At 44.1% G+C, this 21,413-nt stretch overlaps 1 protein-coding gene across 1 annotated transcript; it reads right to left on the minus strand.

The window, feature by feature from the left end:
• Positions 1-11,923: 11,923 nt before the first annotated feature.
• On the minus strand, positions 11,924-12,861 carry LOC114645213 (serine/threonine-protein kinase pim-2-like). Its single transcript, XM_051924307.1, has 3 exons — positions 12,853-12,861; positions 12,282-12,660; positions 11,924-12,198 (listed from the first exon to the last, which is right to left on the minus strand). The coding sequence occupies exons 1-3, from the start codon at positions 12,859-12,861 to the stop codon at positions 11,924-11,926; spliced, it is 663 nt and encodes a 220-aa protein (XP_051780267.1).
• Between the last annotated feature and the right edge of the window lie 8,552 nt (positions 12,862-21,413).

A 21,413-nucleotide genomic window follows, 5' to 3' on the forward strand; every position in this document is an offset into this window, starting at 1 on the left:
AGTGCCTTTCACATCAGTCTATCTATCTATTATATAGTGCCTTTCATATCTATTTATCTATCTGAGTTCCTTTCCTATCTATCTATCTATCTATCTATCTATCTATCTATCTATCTATCTATCTATCTATCTATCTATCTATCTATCTATCTATCTATCTATCTATCTATCTATCTATCTATCTATCTATCTATCTGGCTGTACCCTTCAAAGGCTGTAGGTAGAAGAACCAACATTAGGTGCAGTGTGATTAATCAGCCACTAGATATACTGTATTTACCAATATACCTCCTAAAAGTATAGAATTCACAGTAAGTGTTATGTACATCAGCAACTAGATGGCTATGCTTCTTCAAATGCTGAGTGTAGTGTGAATAATAATCCACCAGATGGCAATATACATCTTAAGGCTTTAGATAAGTGAATTCAGAATAAGTGTTATGTACATAAACAACCACTAGATGGCTATGCATCTTCAAAGTCTGTGTGTAGAAGAACCTACAATAAGTGTAGTGGAATAATCAGCCACTAGATGGCAATATACATCCTAAGCAGATAGTAACAGAGTGTAACGTGAGTCAGGTAACTCCCACAACATCCACAATGCCAGTCACGAAATGTCCATTCTGTGCCAATTAAAGTTCAGGTGCAGACCTCCAGAGCCCTGCTCCATTAAGGAGGTTGTTGATGATAGCTGGTACACCCATTTACATTATGGTTACGAACAGGGATGTGGGAAGATTATCAGAAGTAGATGTTTTTGAGACAGACATCAGAAAGTGTTTCCTGACTGAGGTTGTGGGTGTTCCTTGAAGTTGTGGTCTTTACGTGACCGAAGTCCTAGGTATCGCAGGTTTTTAGTTAGAAATTGCATAAATAAGGGAATTCACAGAAAGTGTAGTTTTCATAAACATCCACTAGATGGCAATGCATTTTTCCAAGGCTGTGGATAATGAAGAAGGGGCCCAAGCTGCCTCGATTGCTTGCATATTGTAACGTGTTCATTTAGCCAATAAAAGGTGTAATTTTGCTTGACTTCTCAAGGTTGTGGATAGAAAAACCAACAAAAAGAGCTCTGTGAGTAATCAGCCATTAGATGGCACTATATCTCCCAAGGCCTTAGATAAGAGTATCCACAGTAGGTGCTGTTTGAGTAATCAGCCATTAGATGGCAGTGTATTTCCTAAGTGTTATAAAGTCCTTTTATGTTTATTTTTTTCTAGTCTTTCAAAGTTTTTTTTTTTTTTTTTTATTTCTTGTTCCCATTTGGGGTTTTTTGATTATTAAGATGATGTTTTCTACATTTGTTTTTCATTTTGGAACATAGTGAAGATGCTTAAAAATCAATTGCATCCTCTCATTATTTTTCATGAGTGCTGCGATTTGTTCATTCACTGTCTTGGCAGCTGTCCAAAAAGATGTAACAGAGCTTGATGTCATCGGGATGAGGGGATGAAAGGTCACTGTCACCCCCAATGACCTTTAATTATCCGTAACTGCGGACAAGCCAGACCCCTTTGTACTTCTTAAGATATCTTTCTCATTTTTTGAATTTTTGGTTTAAGATTTTTGCTTGTCCTGTTGACTCTGATTTCTGACACTTGCTTTAGGTACATAGATGAACTAATTAATAAGTGCACTTTGAGAATTCGGCCACTAGAGGGCTGTGTAACCCTTAGGGCTGCAGATATGAACTAACAGTAAGTGTGATGTGGGCGAATAACCAAATGGCTTCATAACTCCTATGGACCCACAAAAAGTGCAATGTAAGAGGGCAGCCACTAGAGGGCAGTGTACACTTCTTCCGACTGTGAGTTAGTTCAGGTGATGTCAGTAGGTAAAGGTTGCAGATAGCTGAAATGTGGGTGAATAATCAACAGGCACTTTCCCCCTGCAGAAACTTTTATTTCAGAAACTAGCAATGCTTTAGTAGCTCATGAACTTTTGCAATATTTCCCTCTGCAGGAACCCAGGCCATTTGTAATTGGTGGTAGGTCATTCATGGTACTTTTTTTTAGCTCCTACTTCAGGGTATGTACTTGACATTCAACGAGAAGCTATCATGGAGGGGGTGGTCACCACCACCCTGGTGTTAGTAGTTTGAATTTAGGACAGTTAGCATCGATGGCTCTGTGTATGTGACCCAACATTACTGCAATGGCCGTGTAATGCCACATAAGTGCAATGACTTTGTACTTCCTTAGGACAGAGATAAGGGAATCCACAGGTATTGTGATGTACATAAACAGCCGCAAAATCATGGCACACCTTTGGAGTGTAGAAGAACCAACAATAAATGCATTACTATTACTATTATTATTATTGTTACTAATCAGCTACTAGATGACAATTTACCTCCTCAGACTGGAAATAAGGGAACCCAAAATAAGTGCAACGTGGGTGATCAGCCACTAGGTGGTGTGGTGTAGCAGGTCCACAGCTCATGTCAAGAAGGCCATTTTTTTAAAAATAAATAATCGCTGCCTTCGCGGCTTAGAAAGGGGGCATGGTATGTGTGGCGGATCGGTTCCCGGGGAATTCGTGATGCAGGCAATCCTCGCTTAAGAACTTTCCACCTATTTCCCGCTTACCTTTTCTGTCAAAAGTTCTCGAGTGTGTTGTAGCCTCCCAACTCACCAATTACCTAACTTCTAATAATTTGATGGAAACCTTTCAGTTTGGTTTCAGGGCACAGCACAGCTGTGAAACTGCTCTGTTGTGGGTAGCCAATGATTTGCTTATGGCAGCAGACTCTTTACAAACAAGCATATTAATTCTGTTAGACCTCAGTTGACACTCAGGTCAGACACGACATTCTACTGTCCAGAATGGAGAACATACTGGGTATCTCTGGCACTGCCCTCCAGTGGTTCAAGTCCTATCTGACTGATAGGCAAGAGTTTGTTAGTCTTGGCAACAGCAGATCCAGCTCAGTGCCAGTCACACAAGGAGCTCCTCAGGGCTCTGTCCTCGGCCCTCTTCTCTTCTGTATTTATATGCTTCCTCTTGGCCATATTAATCATAGCTATGGACTGGCTTATCATTTTTATGCAGACGATACTCAACTCTACTTCAATGTTAAAAGTGGAACTTCATCAGAGCTTTCTTAGCTCACAACTTGCCTCAGTGAAATTAAAACCTGGATGGATCAGAACTCTTTCACTATGTAACACAATTTTTGTTCCTGGCTTCCAAGAGTTATATTTCAACTGCTTATGTCTAAAGCCTATGGAAAAACGACTACATTCAGCACAAACTTTGATTTTATGACCAGAAAATTTCGTATTTATAGTGACAAAACAAGGGAATTTTTATCTTTTCGTTCATGCGGTCTGATAAAGAACAACACTTGCATGGTAAATAGACAAAGACAGTCAAAACCACTCAAAAAGGTTCAGAAATGAGTAGGTGTTCTAGATTTGCGACTGTACTGCAAATCGCTTTCTCGAAGAAGCCCCCAAATGTAGTCCCCCATCATATTTTCGTTATACTGTCCTTGGTAACGACGTTCAAAGTCCAGTATATCCTGATGAAAGCGCTCGCCTTGCTCCTCTGAGTAAGCTCCCATGTTCTCCTTGAATTTGTCAAGATGAGCGTCAAGGATATCTGCAATATCTTCCTCACTGTCTGACACTCTGCTGTCTCCTGAAGATGGCTGATCCCTCTTTGGAGGAGTGGGAACGGGCAGCTCGGGGCAGTGTGGTACTGGGGCAATGGAAGAAGGAATGTCTGGATAAACGATTTGAGGCGCATTCTTGCCAGTGCGATGTTTGGTAGGATCCACCATGCAGAAGTAACAGTTGCTTGAGTGGTCAGTCGGTTGCCGCCAAATTCGCGGGATAGCAAACTTCATGGCTCTCTTTTCTCCCCTGTACCAGCCTTCAAGAGTTTTCTTGCAATATTCGCATGTGAAATGAGGTGCCCAGGGCTTGTCTTGATCCCCGACAGGCATGCCGAAGTATGCCTTGTAGGCCTTGCACATCTTATGACATGCTTTCACGGAATACTGTACTTTCTCGCTCTTGTCTTTATAAATTGTCCACAGACGTAGCAAAATGCATCTGCTGGGTGCAAGCAACCTCTTGATGCCATCCAAATCAAATCAAAGAAATAACATAAACCAAATTGTTGGTTCGAGTCACCTGTGCTTCTATACTTGTATGACTGCTATTGGACAGTCCGAGAACATTCTAGAAAGTTCTAAAAGTTTCTCGAAAGTTCTAGATAATTCTGGAAAATTCCAGAAACTTCTGGACAATTCTACCAGTTCAAGAATATTCTAGAAGACTACTCAGTATTGAATGCGAATCGAGAATTTTCTCGAAAACAGACACATTTCAAAATATCATTGTCCTGATCACAAAAGCAAAGTTTTTGTGGAACAGCAGCTATTTTCTATTTTTTTAGGCATAACAGGTTAGGAAAACACACTTTGTACCCAGGAACAAAATAAAAATAAAAATTTGTTACATAGTGAATTGCAACAAAACTGACCTCCTGCAAATTGGGACTAAAGTGCAACTTAATAAAATGAGTTCCTTCCCAGTCCATCTTGGCGGTGATCTCATCAGACCTGCCTCTACTGTAAAAAATCTTGGTGTCATTTTTGATTCCTCCCTCACTTATTCCGCCCACATAAATCACATTAAGAAACTTTCTTACTTTCACCTCCGTAACATATCCCGTGTTCGCCCCTTCCTCTCCTTTTCTAATGCTGAAACTTGTCCCTGCTTTTATCACATCCCGCATTGTTTCCTGTAGGGGGCGATACCTCCCTAGTTGGAATAAGTTCTTTTGTAATTGCAGCATTTTAAGTAACCGAAAACTATAAAGATATGATATTAAAAGGTGATATCCCTCCCATAGTGATACTGCGGTAAAAATCACATAAGAGAAAATCACTTAGCTTTCTTTACTGATGTTTACGCGGCGTTACAGATGGGAAGCCAATAGCAAAGACAATACCAAGGTGGGATCTTGATCTATACAGTCTGCCATCTTTCGTCACTGCGCTGGAAGGCTTTTCAGGACGGATGACGATATCACCCATCCGTCCGTCGGCTTCAAAGTGTTTGGCTGCTCTCCAAGTCTTTTATACTGATTTCTCCACATGCAGGCCCCTAATTAGGTTCCAAACAAGGGAAGAAGATTTTGTGCTGACTTTTAACAGAGGACAAAATAGTATACATCTGTCTTTAGACTGACTATACATTCCTCCAGCTGTCTTTGTCTATCTTGTCCTATGCTTGGCCCAGCAATTCTAAATGCTGAGCCCCTTTGTGCTAAATCTGGCTCAGCTATGCATGTACAAAGAAAAGAAAAACAGATATAAACAGAGACAGTGACATTAAACTTAATATTATAACAAACTTATTATAACACACTTCGATTATTATAATTCCCTACTGGCAGGTGCCCCTTCTAATCTTATATCACAGCTCCAGCTTATTCAAAACTCGGCTGCAAGAGTCCTGACTCGAACCAGCAGTAGCGAGCACATCACACCCATCCTGCTCGGCCTTCACTGGCTCCCTGTGTCTTACAGAATCGAATATCAAATCCTACTAATAACCTACAAAGCCTTAAATAACCTCACGCCAAACAACAGTGCATCCAGAAAGTATTCACAGCGCATCACTTTTTCCACATTTTGTTATGTTACAGCCTTATTCCAAAATGGATTAAATTCATTTTTTTCCTCAGAATTCTACACACAACACCCCATAATGACAACGTGAAAAAAGTTTACTTGAGATATTTGCAAATTTATTAAAAATAAAAAAACTGAGAAATCCCATGTCCATAAGTATTCACAGCCTTTGCTCAATACTTTGTCGATGCACCTTTGGCAGCAATTCCAGCCTCAAGTCTTGTTGAATATGATGCCACCAGCTTGGCACACCTATCCTTGGCCAGTTTCTCCCATTCCTCTTTGCAGCACCTCTCAAGCTCCATCAGGTTGGATGGGAAGCGTCGGTGCACAGCCATTTTAAGATCTCTCCAGAGATGTTCAATCGGATTGAAGTCTGGGCTCTGGCTGGGCCACTCAAGGACATTCACAGAGTTGTCCTGAAGCCACTCCTTTGATATCTTGGCTGTGTGCTTAGGGTCGTTGTCCTGCTGAAAGATGAACCGTCGCCCCAGTCTGAGGTCAAGAGCGCTCTGGAGCAGGTTTTCATCCAGGATGTCTCTGTACATTGCTGCAGTCATCTTTCCCTTTATCCTGACTAGTCTCCCAGTCCCCACAGCATGATGCTGCCACCACCATGCTTCACTGTAGGGATGGTATTGGCCTGGTGATGAGCGGTGCCTGGTTTCCTCCAAACGTGACACCTGGCATTCACACCAAAGAGTTCAATCTTCAGACCAGAGAATTTTCTTTCTCATGGTCTGAGAGTCCTTCAGGTGCCTTTTGGCAATCTCCAGGCGGGCTGCCATGTGCCTTTTACTAAGGAGTGGCTGCCGTCTGGCCACTCTACCATACAGGTCTGATTGGTGGATTGCTGCAGAGATGGTTGTCCTTCTGGAAGGTCCTCCTCTCTCCACAGAGGACCTCTGGAGCTCTGACAGAGTGACCATCGGGTTCTTGGTCACCTCCCTGACTAAGGCCCTTCTCCCCTGATCGCTCAGTTTAGATGGCCGGCCAGCTCTAGGAAGAATCCTGGTGGTTTCGAGCTTCTCCCACATACGGATGATGGAGGCCACTGTGCTCATTGGGACCTTCAAAGCAGCAGAAATTTTTCTGTAACCTTCCCCAGATTTCTGCCTCGAGACAATCCTGTCTCGGAGGTGTACAGACAATTCCTTTGACTTCATGCTTGGTTTGTGCTCTGACATGAACTGTCAACTGTGGGACCTTCTATAGACAGGTGTGTGCCTTTCCAAATCATGTCCAGTCAACTGAATTTACCACAGGTGGACTCCAATGAAGCTGCAGAAACATCTCAAGGATGATCAGGGGAAACAGGATGCACCTGAGCTCAATTTTGAGCTTCATGGCAAAGGCTGTGAATACTTATGTACATGTGCTTTCTCAATTTTTTTATTTTTAATAAATTTGCAAAAACTTCAAGTAAAGTTTTTTCACGTTGTCATTATGGGGTGTTGTGTGTAGAATTCTGAGGAAAAAAATGAATTTAATCCATTTTGGAATAAGGCTGTAACATAACAAAATGTGGAAAAAGTGATGCGCTGTGAATACTTTCCGGATGCACTGTAGGAATAAATTTTAGTAGGGTTTCAAAAAAACGTTAGGGGGGCAAGATTAAAACTGTTATGAAAACTCGGGTCACAAATACTTAAAGGTTGAGAAATGCTGGCCTAGCTCATCGGTGACATTACCGACAGTGTCGGGTTCAGAGCTCCCAGAAGCTGAATGGGAGCATGGAGTAAACCCGCATTGTCACAGGTGGCAGTGCACCTCCTAAGGTTGTACATAGTTGGGCTACTGGTAACTGTAATGAAGACAAACAGGCAGTGGCTCTTTAGGTTACTGGGGTCCTTTTTCTCTCTTGCATGTGCCAATCAAAGCACCAAGTACTAACATTCTCTGATATGTGAACTTAAAAGAAAATAAAAAAAAAAGCAAAACAAAGCAGACTGGGCTAATTTGTAACAAGTACACGTGACAAAGAGGACTTTATCAACCTGCAGTATAAGAGAATGCTGTACCACATTTCTTATATAATTTTTTGCTGCCAAGTTATGAAAAATGTGTTGTGACAATTTTCAATAAGGAATATAGAAGGTTCAAGGTGAGGTTGTTCTACTCACTTTTTATTTAATTATGGTGTTGGAGAGTGGTGACGTGCTGTATGTCGATTAGTGCACACATGTAAGAACTGGACTGGACTCAATTATGACCTATGAGCCTGTGGAGTCATTGGCTATTTGTCCTCATCACACTTACTATAACATCATATCTATAACTTTAGGAGGCGCACTGCCATCTAGTGGCTGATTACACACATCATACTTATGATAGGTTTGTTTACCCAAAGCTTTAGAAGGCATACCGCCATCTAGTGGCTGTTTATGTACATTACACTTATTGTGTTCCTCTATCTTCAGTATGGCTGTAGGATGTACATTGCCATCTAGTGGCTGCTTACTCACACTACACTTATTATAGGCTCTTCTACCCACAGATTTTGAAAACTTCACTGTCACCTAGTGGCTGTTTATGTACATAACATTTGCTGTGAATTCCCAATTTATAGCCGTGGTATATACACTTCGCGGCCACTTAATTAGGTATACCTGCTTGTTAATACAAATATCTAACCAGCCAATCACATGGCAACAACTCAATGCATTTTGGCCTGTAGACCTTGCCAAGAGGAATGTCTGAACTTGTGAATGTGAATTTCCCCTTGGGATTAATAAAGTATCTATCTATCTATCTATCTATCTATCTATCTATCTATCTATCTATCTATCTATCTATCTATCTATCTATCTATCTATCTATCTATCTATCTATCTATCTATCTATCTATCTATCTATCTATCTATCTATCTATCTATCTATCTATCTATCTATCTATCTATCTACAGTGAGGAACATAAGTATTTGAACACCCTGCGATTTTGCAAGTTCTCCCACTTAGAAATCATGGAGGGGTCTGAACTTCACATTGTAGGTGCATTCCCACTGTGAGAGACAGAATGTAAAAAACAAATTCAGGAAATCCCATTGTATGATTTGTACAGAATTTATTTGTATTGCACTGCTGCACATAAGTATTTGAACACCTGAGAAAATCAGTGTTAATATTTGGTACAGAATCCTTTGTTTGCAATTACAGAGGTCAAACGTTTCCCGTAGTTCTTGACCAGGTTGCACACACTGCAACAGGGATTTTGGCCCACTCCTCCACACAGATCTCCTCTAGATCTGTCAGGTTTCCGGGGCTGGCGCTGAGCAACATGGAGTTTCAGCTCCCTCCAAAGATTTTCGATTGGATTTAAGTCTGAAGACTGGCTAGGCCACTCCAGAACCTTGACATGCTTCTTACGGAGCCACTCCTTGGTTATCCTGGCTGTGTGCTTCGGGTCATTGTCATGTTGGAAGACCCAGCCACGACTCATCTTCAGTGCTCTGACTGAGGGAAGGAGGTTGTTGCTCAAAATCTCACAATACATGGCCCGATTCATCCTCTCCTTTAATACAGTGCAGTCGTCCTGTCCCCTTCGCAGAAAAGCACCCCCAAAGCATGATGTTTCCACCCCCATGCTTCACAGTAGGGATGGTGTTCTTGGGATGCAACTCCTCCTTCTTTTTCCTCCAAACATGGTGAGTGAAGTTTAGACCAAAAAGTTCTATTTTGGTCTCATCTGACCACATGACTTTCTCCCATGCCTCCTCTGGATCATCCAGATGGTCATTGGCAAACTTCAGACAGGCCTGGACATGTGATGACTTGAGCAGGGGAACCTTCCGTACAATGCGTGACTTGAAACCATGACGGCATAGTGTTCTACTGACAGTGAACCTTTGAAACTGTGGTCCCAGAACTCTTCATGTCATTGACCAGCTCCTCCCGTGTAGTTCTGGACTGATTCCTCACCTTTCTTATCATCTGTGATACCCCACGAGGTGAGATCTTGCATGGAGCCCCCAGTCCGAGGGAGACTGACAGTCGTCTTTAGCCTCTTCCATTTTCTGACAATTGCTCCAACAGTTGATCTATTTTCACCAAGCTGCTTGGCAATTTCCCCGTAGCCCTTTCCAGCCTTGTGGAAGTCCACAATTTTGTCTGTGGTGTCTTTTGCAAGCTCTGTGGTCTTGCCCATGGTAGTAGTTGGAGTCTGACTGACTATGGGGTGGACAGGTGTCTTTAAAGAGCTCAGACAGGTGCTACTAATTAAGATTACTAAGTGGAGTAGAGGTGGACTTCTTAAAGGCAGAGTAACAGGTCTTTGAGAGCCAGAATTCATGCTGATTGCCAGGTGTTTAAATACTTATGTGCAGCAGTGCAATACAAATAAATTCTGGACAAATCATACAATGGGATTTCCTGAATTTATTTTTTTTACATTCTGTCTCTCACAGTGAGAATGCACCTACAATGTGAATTTCAGACCCCTCCATGATTTCTAAGTGGGAGAACTTGCAAAATTGCAGGGTCTTCAAATACTTATGTTCCTCACTGTATCTATCTATCTCTATGTATCTGAAGTTCAAACCAGGCATCAGAATGGGGAATAGAGGGGACTGAAGTGACTTTGAACGTGGCATGTTTGTTGCTGCCAGACGGGTTGCTCTGAGTATTTCAGAATCTGCTGGTCTACTCTGATTTTCATACACAACCATCTGTAGGGTTTACAGAGGATAGTCAGAAAAAGGGAAAAATATCCAGTGAGTGCCAGATCGCTGGGTGAAAATGCCTGGTTGATGCCAGAGGTCAGAGGTGAATGGCCAGACTGGTGTGAGCTGACAGAAAGGCAACAGGAACTCAAATAAGCACTGAGGTGTGCAGAAGAGCATCTCTGAACACACAACACGTCAAACCTTGAAGCAGATGGACTACAGCAGCAGGAGACCCCCACTGGGTGACACTCCTGTCAGCTTTAAACAGGCAACTGAGGCTACAATTCAAACGGGCTCACCAAAATTGGACAATCGTCACCTGGTCTGACAAGTCTCAATTTCTGCTGTGACATTTGGATGACAGGCTCAGAATTTGGTGTCAACAACATGAAATCAGGGATCCATCCTGTCTTGTGTCAACGGTTCAGGCTGGTGATGGTGGTGGTGGTGGTTGTGTGATGGTGTGGCGGATATTTTCTTGGCACACTTTGGCCCCCTTACTACCAGCTGAACATCACTTAAATGCCACAGCCTACCTGAGTATTGCTGCTGACCATGTCCATGCCTTTGTGACCGCAGTGTCCCCAATCTACTGATGGCTGCTTCCAGCAGGATAACCTGCCATGTCACAAAGCTCAGATCATCTCAAACATGACAAGGAGTTCACTGGACTCAAATGGCCTCCACAGTCACCAGATCTCGATCCAGTAGAGCACCTTTGGGATGTGGTGGAACGAGAGATTCACATCATGGATGTGCAGCCAACAAATCTGCAACAACTGCGTGATGCTATCCTGTCAATTATGGACCAGAGTCCCCGAGGAGTGTTTCCAGCATGTTGTTGAATCAAAGCCACGAAGAAGTACAGTAAAGAGGGGTCCAACTTGGGACTAGCAAGGTGTACCTAATAAAGTGGCCGCTTAGTGTATATAATAATTACTGCTTTGTGAAGCTCCTTGCCGACATCCCTGTGCTCCCTGACCTCTCCCATGATGCACGAGAAGTGTGGCTTACAACCTTTTCCGGGGCTAATAGTGTTGTGTTTTGTTACAGACTACGAAGGGGAAAGGATTCGTGCCCAGTGCTCATGCCCGTTGTAATGTAATGCTCAGTGACCCTCACGAAACAAGAAGCATGAATGGAGAAGACAGAAATCTGAGCAACAGGCTGGATATGTCAAGACTGGAACAACTGCTCCACAGGGCATCCACATCTGACTTGACGTGAACTGGCATCATGCAGGCCATACCTGTGTCTTCCAGCTGCTTCCCCATGAAAGCGCCTCAAGCTGTCGCAGTCTGAGAGTTGCTCACCACAGACAGCCAACAATCTTTTCATCCACGGTCACCTTGAACCAGATGACCGTTACTGAAACATCCCATAATTAGCCAGTCTCAAGCTCCCTCACAAAAGCGCTGCAACTTCCTGAAGATCACCGGAGCCAGCAAGGACTTCCTCTCTGAAAGACATGAAGGATACACATGAGGGTCACCTCAGTGCACTAGTCACCTCATCAGGCTACCAGACCCGGGTGCACTCGTACTCATCCAGTGGTGACGGAGGATCTCCTCCAAGGTTGGCCTTCTGTCGGCGGACGGTGACAGGCAATGCTCAATCAGGATTTTGCAGTCTGAGGAGCAGAAAATGGTGAGAATGAGCGGGTGGGTGCCGGTTTATTAAGAGAGAGATGCTAGGTGGCGCTTTCGTACCTCGTGAAATGAAGCGCTTGTACTGGAAAATGCCCTGAAGGATTTCCTTCTTGGAAGCAAAGGGTTTATCCCCACAAAGCATGTTAAAAAGCAGCAGGCCCAGGGACCACGATGTTGCCGGCACAGCCTTGTAGCACTTCTTCCGGAAGACCTCCGGGGGAAAGTTCTGGACAGTGCCTGTGAAGGTGTGGACACATGTGCCAATCAGGGTCCGTTGCATCAGCACAGTGAGCAGCGTCACATGATGGCCAAGGACTTACCCCTCAGCTTCTTGTAGGCCTCATCTTGCAGGATGAACCCGCAGCCGAAGTCAATGAGCTTGATTTGCTTGCTCTTCCGCTGTATCAGGATGTTCTCTGCTTTCAGATCGTTGTGGAAGACACCCCTGGATTGGCAGTGCCACATGACTTCCACCACCTGACGGAAGATCCGCCGGGCTTTGGATTCGTTCAGGCCCCCGGGTTTTGATTTGATGTACACTTGCAGGTCTGTACAGTACAGGGGGCGCTCTAGGACTAGGATTACTACAGAGGGTCCCACAAACCAGTCCAGCAGCTGGATTATACCCGGGCAAGTGGGAGCCCTGCAGACGCGCCTCATTAGCTCCACTTCAAGGGGTACGGGTTCTTTGTCTTTTTCCTGTAGAAAGAGAAATAATGGTAAACACAAAGCATAAGAAGAACAGCTGGAACTGAGATTAGACTCCGTTTATTAATTCAATTTAGGTCTGTGAGGGAAGCAGGGCACCAAGGGCCAATTAACCATCTTTGTGTTACGTTTCCCACCCTAAAAACATGCTAAAAAAATTGCAATTTCATGTAAATATCAAACCTTCAACATGAATCCAGTAGGACAGCATTTCTCAACCTTTAAGTATTTGCAACCCGAGTTTTCGTAACAGTTTTAATCGCGCCCCCCCTAATATTTTTTTGAAAGGAGCCCAATAATGGATGATAAATTGGACTGGACTGCTAATACTGATGCTCTGTGCAAGAGAGGACAGAGCTGGCTATACTTCCTTAGAAGACTGGCATCCTTCAACATCTGCAATAAGATGCTGCAGATGTTCTATCAGACGGTTGTGGCGAGCGCCCTCTTCTACGCTTTGGTGTGCTGGGGAGGCATCATAAAGAAGAGGGACGCCTCACGCCTGGACAAACTGGTGAGGAAGGCAGGCTCTATTGTAGGCACGGAGCTGGACAGTCTGACATCTGTGGCAGAGCGACGGGCGCTCAGCAGACTCCTGTCAATTATGGAGAATCCACTGCATCCACTGAACAGGATCATCTTCAGACATTTTTATTACTCTTTAATATTGTTTATTTGTATCAATATGCTGCTGGAGTATGTGAATTTCCCCTTGGGATTAATAAAGTATCTATCTATCTATCTATCTATCTATCTATCTATCTATCTATCTATCTATCTATCTATCTATCTATCTATCTATCTATCTATCTATCTATCTATCTATCTATCTATCTATCTATCTATCTATCTAATACCAATTTGTTCTTTTTTTAATTAATGATACAGCGCATCACTTTTTCCACATTTTGTTATGTTACAGCCTTATTCCAAAATGGATTAAATTCATTTTTTTCCTCAGAATTCTACACACAACACCCCATAATGACAACGTGATAAAAGTTTACTTGAGGTTTTTGCAAATTTATTAAAAATAAAAAAATTGAGAAAGCACATGTACATAAGTATTCACAGCCTTTGTCATGAAGCTCAAAATTGAGCTCAGGTGCATCCTGTTTCCCCTGATCATCCTTGAGATGTTTCTGCAGCTTCATTGGAGTCCTCCTGTGGTAAATTCATTTGACTGGACATGATTTGGAAAGGCACACACCTGTCTATAGAAGGTCCCACAGTTTACAGTTCATGTCAGAGCACAAACCAAGCATGAAGTCAAAGGAATTGTCTGTAGACCTCTGAGACAGGATTGTCTCGAGACACAAATCTGGGGAAGGTTACAGAAAAATTTCTGCTGCTTTGAAGGTCCCAATGAGCACAGTGGCCTCCATCATCCGTAAGTGGAAGAAGTTCGAAACCACCAGGACTCTTCCTAGAGCTGGCCGGCCATCTAAACTGAGCGATTGGGGGAGAAGGGCCTTAGTCTGATGAGACAAAGATTGAACTCTTTGGTGTGAATGCCAGGCGTCACGTTCGGAGGAAACGAGGCACCGCTCATCACCAGGGCAATACCATCCCTACAGTGAAGCATGGTGGTGGCAGCATCATGCTGTGGGGATGTTTTTCAGCGGCAGGGACTGGGAGACTAGTCAGGATAAAGGGAAAGATGACTGCAGCAATGTACAGAGACATCCTGGATGAAAACCTGCTCCAGAGCGCTCTTGACCTCAGACTGGGGCGACGGTTCATCTTTCAGCAGGACAACGACCCTAAGCACACAGCCAAGATATCAAAGGAGTGGCTTCAGGACAACTCTGTGAGTGTCCTTGAGTGGCCCAGCCAGAGCCCAGACTTGAATCCGATTGAACATCTCTGGAGAGATCTTAAAATGGCTGTGCACCGACGCTTCCCATCAAACCTGATGGAGCTTGTGAGGTGCTGCAAAGAGGAATGGGCGAAACTGGCCAAGGATAGGTGTGCCAAGCTTGTGGCATCATATTCAAAAAGACTTGAGGCTGGAATTGCTGCCAAAGGCGCATCGACAAAGTATTGAGCAAAGGCTGTGAATACTTATGGACATGGGATTTCTCTTTTTTTTTATTTTTAATTAATTTGCAAAAACCTCAAGTAAACTTTTTTCACGTTGTCATTATGGGCTGTTGTGTGTAGAACTCTGAGGAAAAAAATGAATTTAATCCATTTTGGAATAAGGCTGTAACATAACAAAATGTGGAAAAAGTGATGAGCTGTGAATACTTTCTGGATGCACTATATCATAGATGCATATTTTATTATACCTACTTAACCTACTTAATGGGAGTAGATTCATACCTAGTGGCATGGATAGTGGACTATCTTAAAGACAGACCTCAGTATGTGCGTCTTGGGAACTGCACGTCTGACATTGTGGTCAGCAACACAGGAGCGCCACAGTGGACTGTACTTTCTCCGGTCCTGTTCAGCCTATATACATCTGACTTCCAATACAACTCGGAGTCCTGCCATGTGCAAAAGTTCTCTGATGACACTGCTATCGTGGGCTGCATCAGGAATGGGCTGGAGGAGGAGTATAGGGACCTAATCAATGACTTTGTTAAATGGTGCGACTCAAACCACCTACACCTAAACACCAGCAAAACCAAAGAGCTGGTGGTGGATTTTAGGAGGCCCATACCCCTCACAGACCCAGTGATCATCAAAGGTGACTGTGTGCAGATGGTGCAGACCTATAAATATCTGGGAGTGCAGCTGGATGATAAATTAGACTGGACTGCCAATACTGATGCGCTGTGCAAGAAAGGACAGAGCCGGTTATACTACCTTAGAAGGCTGGCGTCCTTCAACATCTGCAATAAGATGCTGCAGATGTTCTATCAGACAGTTGTGGCGAGCGCCCTCTTCTACGCGGTGGTGTGCTGGGGAGGCAGCAGTAAGAGGAAAGACGCCTCACGTCTGGACAAACTAGTGAGGAAGGCAAGCTCTATTGTTGGCATGGAGCTGGACAGTCTGACATCTGTGGCAGAGCGAAGGGCGCTCAGCAGGCTCCTATCAATTATGGAGAATCCACTGCATCCACTTAATAGTATCATCTCCAGACAGAAGAGCAGCTTCAGCGACAGACTGCTGTCACTGTCCTGCTCCACTGACAGATTGAGGAGATCGTTTCTCCCTCAAACTATGCAACTCTTTAATTCCACCCAGAGGGGTAAACGTTAACATTCAACATTATACATAGTTATTGTCTGTTTTTCTGTTTTTCACCTGCATTGTTATCATTCTTTAATTTAATATTATTTATTGTATCAGTATGCTGCTGCTGAAGAATGTGAATTTCCCATTGGGATTAATAAAGTATCTATCTATCTATCTATCTATCTATCTATCTATCTATCTATCTATCTATCTATCTATCTATCTATCTATCTATCTATCTATCTATCTATCTATCTATCTATCTATCTATCTATCTATCTATCTATCTATCTATCTATCTATCTATCTATCTATCTAACTTTCATCGACATTTCTCTAACTCTATATTTATTTTTCTAGTATCAGAATGTAGTTTAACTTAATTTGTTTTGGTTTCAATAGATGTATTTTTCATATTTTTGATTCTTGTTTTCTTTTTTTCATATCTTCGTGCCCTCGTTACTTCGTGCCCCCCTTGGGGGGCCCGCCCCACAGACTGAGAACCACTGCAGTAGGAAAAGTGTGTCCAGTGTCCACTTTGTACTGATGCACATTTAGTACACGTCCTTCGTGTGACACGTTTTGAGGCAGCCACTGACACAGAGCCTGATGTTACACTCGGGACAGTCGCAGTGTGTTTCTTGGTGCACTTTACCTATTATGTGTTTTTTTTCTGTTGCTTGCGTATAAAAGAGGGGGGCCGACCCACATGATCAATGTGCCCCTTTGTGTTATTGTGGGTTACCAGAGAGTAAGGCTTACTGACCCCCACATTTCCGTTGACATGTGTGACAGTTGCTGCATTCTGGACAGAGCTTAGGGGGTGTAAAAGAAATAACAGGACAAGTACAACGTTTTGACCTTTCCCAGCCACTCGGATAGCAAGTCAACCTCAAACCGTCCTGGGACCCCCTTCCTGCAATACTGCTGTGATAAATAATATAACTTACACAATCTCAGCATGATAACCTTGAGAACACGACAAGGTGAAAATAACTGTATTAAATTCATCTTATCTCTCTATTATAAAAAAAAAAATCTTGGGGCGAGACGAGACTTGTTGTCCTGTGATGAGACGTGATCTTTTGAAGAGAGACAGACATACACATGCAGAGCAGGTTAGAGACGGTGGAAGTAGGAAAATTCGAAATGATAGCAAAGATCGCATTAGCGCAAAGAAACAGAAAATATTACTCGGTGAAATAACAGAAGAGCGAAAAGAGATCGAATAGGGTTTGAGGATGACTTGAGGGGGACAAGAGACATAAGGCAGTGAGACAAAAGGACAGCTGCTGTACAGGCTTTCAAATGTTCAAAGACCCGGGCGAGATGCAGGTCACGTGGCACGGCAGCAGCAGCAACTGATAGAACAAAGAGGAGGTAAAAATATAAACTGTATTTGTTTCCCATTGTATCACCATTTAAGAGAGGGGTTTCAGAGGAGCGTCTGCATCTCCTTGGGGTGCGTTCAGCCCCCCTCTTCACAACGACGTGTAGCGCTGGTGGGACGGGGGGGTTGGTGAGTGAAGTGAGCAGGGGGCGCAGCCCTCTAGTATACAAAAGAAAAAGAATACAAACATAAATGGCAACATCCGAATTTGTGAATGCACCTCCCTCCCCCACATCTCCACAAATTTTCTTCTTCTTCTTCTTTCGGCTGCTCCCGTTAGGGGTTGCCACAGAGGATCATCTTCTTCCATATCTTTCTGTCCTCGTCATCTTGTTCTGTTACCCCCATCACATGCATGTCCTCTCTTAGCACATCCATAAACCTTCTCTTAGTTCTTCCCCTTCTCCTCTTGCCTGTCAGCTCTATCCTTAGCACCCTTTTCTCAATATACTCAGCATCTTTCCTCTGCACATGTCCAAACCAACGCAATCTCGCCTCTCTGACTTTGTCTCCCAACCGTCCCACCTGAGCTGACCCTCTAATGTCCTCATTTCTAATCCTATCCATCCTCGTCACACTCAATGCAAATCTTAGCATCTTTAACTCTGCTACCTCCAGTACTGTCTCCTGTTTTCTGGTCATACAGTATGTAAATAACTTTAAAAGAAAAAAAAGACACCCTTTGCCCCAGACAAACCCCAAAATCCAGGCAGTTTCCAGACACATAATAATGTTAGTCCATTTTTCCTTGTTCTCTTTCCCCCCCCCCAGAGTCCCCAAACGCGCTACCCCAGATAAGCAAGGATCACTCTTACCTCACCCACTTTAATTTCTCCTGACTGTCCCATCTATTTATACTGTAGAGTGGTCGGCTGGCAAAGTGTTCATGGTGGCCACCTCCGTAAGCATGCTGTCCGTGGATAGTCAACATTTGCCGTTTTTCAGTATGTGTGGAACACCTTTTCTCTTTTCTTTTTCCTTCTTTTCTTGCCATTTTTAACAGTATCCTGGTGTCCTTTCTCCATGAAAATCCTGGGAAACCACAGCAACAGGACACGCCCTAATGCCCAATGTGCCTGATTTTTTTCCCAGTACCCCCCCCACCATATTAAGGGCGCATAGGTAGCTACAGGGTTGACACTGAGGATGCCTAAGAGACAAAAGCAAATCAGATGGCATTTATGTAGCAGTGCCACACAAGGTTAGAATTTTGGGGCACCTTGAGCTCAAACCCCATATACACAAAAGCAGATCATCACGATTTCTGTTTTAGGTAGACTGACTAGGATGGCGGTGTAGAAAAGAATATTCTTAAAGTTGATGAGCCATATTACTAACTGAGAATGGTAAACCGGATGGCATGGACGCAGGCACACGGCGATGGGACCATGAGACGTACTGCGCAGGCGCGTACAGCGCACGTCTCATAGACCGCACGCGAAGTCGTATCCACCGCGCACGAAGGAGTCACAGCCCAAGAACGAAAGAGCTCAACTAACATGAATGAGAAATGAAGCAACAACGCACCCATAGCTAACGACTAACGACACAGCCACACAAAGAAGAGGATTCTGCGCTGCAGCCCAGATTCAAACGGAAGAGGCTAAGGAGGCCCCACCGGTCCATAAAGATAGTACGGGAGGCGCGGGAAAGTACGAAAGGCAAAGGCGCCTACAGAGCATAGTGAAACCCGACATAGTACGGAAGGCGCAGGCATCACCGCCATATTGTGAGTGGCACTACTGCGGAGTGAAGTTAGGAATAATGTGCTGCTTGGGATTGTACAAACCTTTTACATATATTCAAAGAGAATTATAAACATACTAACCAGCCGCATAATTATGTATTGGTGGGTGAACACTTCCTGAAAAACACAGTTGTCCAAATGGGGTGGGTTTGAGGATACGACTGTAGGTGAATGAAAAGATGGAACTCTGGAGAGGGCAACATACAATTGTCCGTGACTCAACACTGGAGGACCGCCGTCGCGCCTCCACCTCCCAGAGTGAGGGACGGGGCTGGACGGCGTTCGGGCGCGGAGGTCGGAACGGGGGGAGAGGGGAAGGATGCCCACTCCGCCCCGGCCCCCCCGCCATTCTAGTCTGCTGATTTCTTAAGTCATCTCTGAGTCATCGTTCAGTACGCACTGCCTGCTCATGTGCCCACCCCAACTCCTCACCTGAGTCGCTTTCGTCTCTGTACAGTCCACATGCACCTGTGAGTCACGTTGACTTTTCATTTTCCAAACACCGCCTCAGTTGCTTTCATCTCTGCTACAGTCCACATGCACCTCTGAGCCATGTTGATTTATCATTGTTCTTTGCGGTTCCAGCTGCTTTTCTATATGTAATCCACCAAGTCACCCACCCATGGTAGTAGCGACGGGGGGTTGTGTACAAAGGGCAGGGACTTAATCAGTGCGAGAGTATGACCCGTACTTACTGCGAATTCCTCGTTCGTGGGGAACAATTGCAAGCCCCGGTCTCCATCACGAATGGGGTTCAACGGCTTAGCCACGCCTCTCGGCGCTGGGTAGACACACGTTGATCCATTCAGTGTAGCGCGCGTGCAGCACCGGACATCTAAGGGCATCACAGACCTGTTAATGCTCAATCTCACGTGGCTGAAAGCCACTTGTGCCTCTAAGAAGTTGGACGCCGACCGCTCTTTTGTCGCGTAACTATTTAGCAGGAGTGAGTCTCGTGCGTTATCGGAATTAACCAGACAAATCGCTTCACCAACTAAGAACGGCCATGCACCACCACCCACAGAATCGAGAAAGAGCTATCAATCTGTCAATCCTCTCCTTGTCCGGGCCAGGTGAGGTTTCCCGTGTTGAGTCAAATTAAGCGAAAGACTCTACACCTGGTGGTGCCCTTCCGTCAATTCCTTTAAGTTTCAACTTTGCAACCATATTCCCCCTGGAACCCAAAGACTTTGGTTACCCGGTTGGCTGCCTGGCGGGTCATGGTAATAACGCCGCCGGATCGCCAGTCGGCATCGTTTATGGTCGGAACTACGACGGTATGTGATAGTCTTCGAACCACCGACTTTCGTTCTTGATTAATGAAAACATTCTTGGCAAATGCTTTTGCTCTCGCTCGAATTGTTGGTGGGCGGGGCTCTGTGAGTTGGCGGGCGTGGCTCTGTTGTGTGTGTGCCGTGGTCGGCTGCTTAGTGAATTGTTGGCAGGCGTGGCTCTGTCTTGCGTGCGTCTTGCTTGCCATGGACTTAGTGAATTCTTAGAGTTGGTGGGCGTGGCTCTGTGAGTTGTCATCGTATCCCATGATCTTAGAGTTGGTGGGTGGGATGCTGGTAACAGTCAGGCGGGCGTGAGGGCAGGCGTTCTCGTTAGAGTTGGTGGGCGTGGCTCTGTGAGTTGTCGTCGTATGCCATGGTGTTAGAGTTGGTGGGCGGGTCTCTGTGACTTGGCAGGCGTGGCTATGTTGTGCGTATCCCATGGTTGTCTTGTGTGCCCTGTCGGCTGCTTAGTGAATTATATATATAGATATGAAAATAAGTATTATATCCTAATGCACGTGAGTACAGTAAAGGTTAAATCATAAAAACCTGCATCTGCCTATTTTATTATTTTTCTCTTTGCATCTGCAAACCACCAATTTCTTGCTGCTAATCTTAAAAACTTTAGTCAAGGACACTGTGTACTTTGAGAGGGCTAAGCAGACCATTGTTTTAGAAATGCAGCTGCTTAACATGAGAATCACTGAAGCCGACGAAAAATCTTGTAATCCCAGCCCACCTTAAATCCCTTTGCACCTCTTCATCAGCGTCTTTTGTTTTGTAAATGTGTTGATCAGCGCAAGCAGTATGTTTATCTGCATGTGAAGTGCCTGGAATTGTAGAGGGTAAATAATATATCATTATTTGGAACACATTTGTGTTCTGTTTCTACAATGATCTGTGTAAATGTAGGATGAAATGCGAGGCAGGAATTGTTGAACACATAACTAAAAAAGAAACATTTTTCATATCTTCTTATATAATACACTACTGTTCATTTGTCTGTCCAGGATTTTAAATCACCTGTGGCTTGCAAACCGTTTCACCTATTGACCTGAAATTTGGTACAAATATTCTATGTGACGTCTACTATCCGTTTTCGGGGTGATGATTTTTATTACTCTTTTTATTTTAATTTTATTTTATT

This window comes from Erpetoichthys calabaricus, chromosome 3 (assembly GCF_900747795.2).
Source record: "Erpetoichthys calabaricus chromosome 3, fErpCal1.3, whole genome shotgun sequence".
Classification (NCBI taxonomy): Eukaryota; Metazoa; Chordata; class Cladistia; order Polypteriformes; family Polypteridae; genus Erpetoichthys; species Erpetoichthys calabaricus.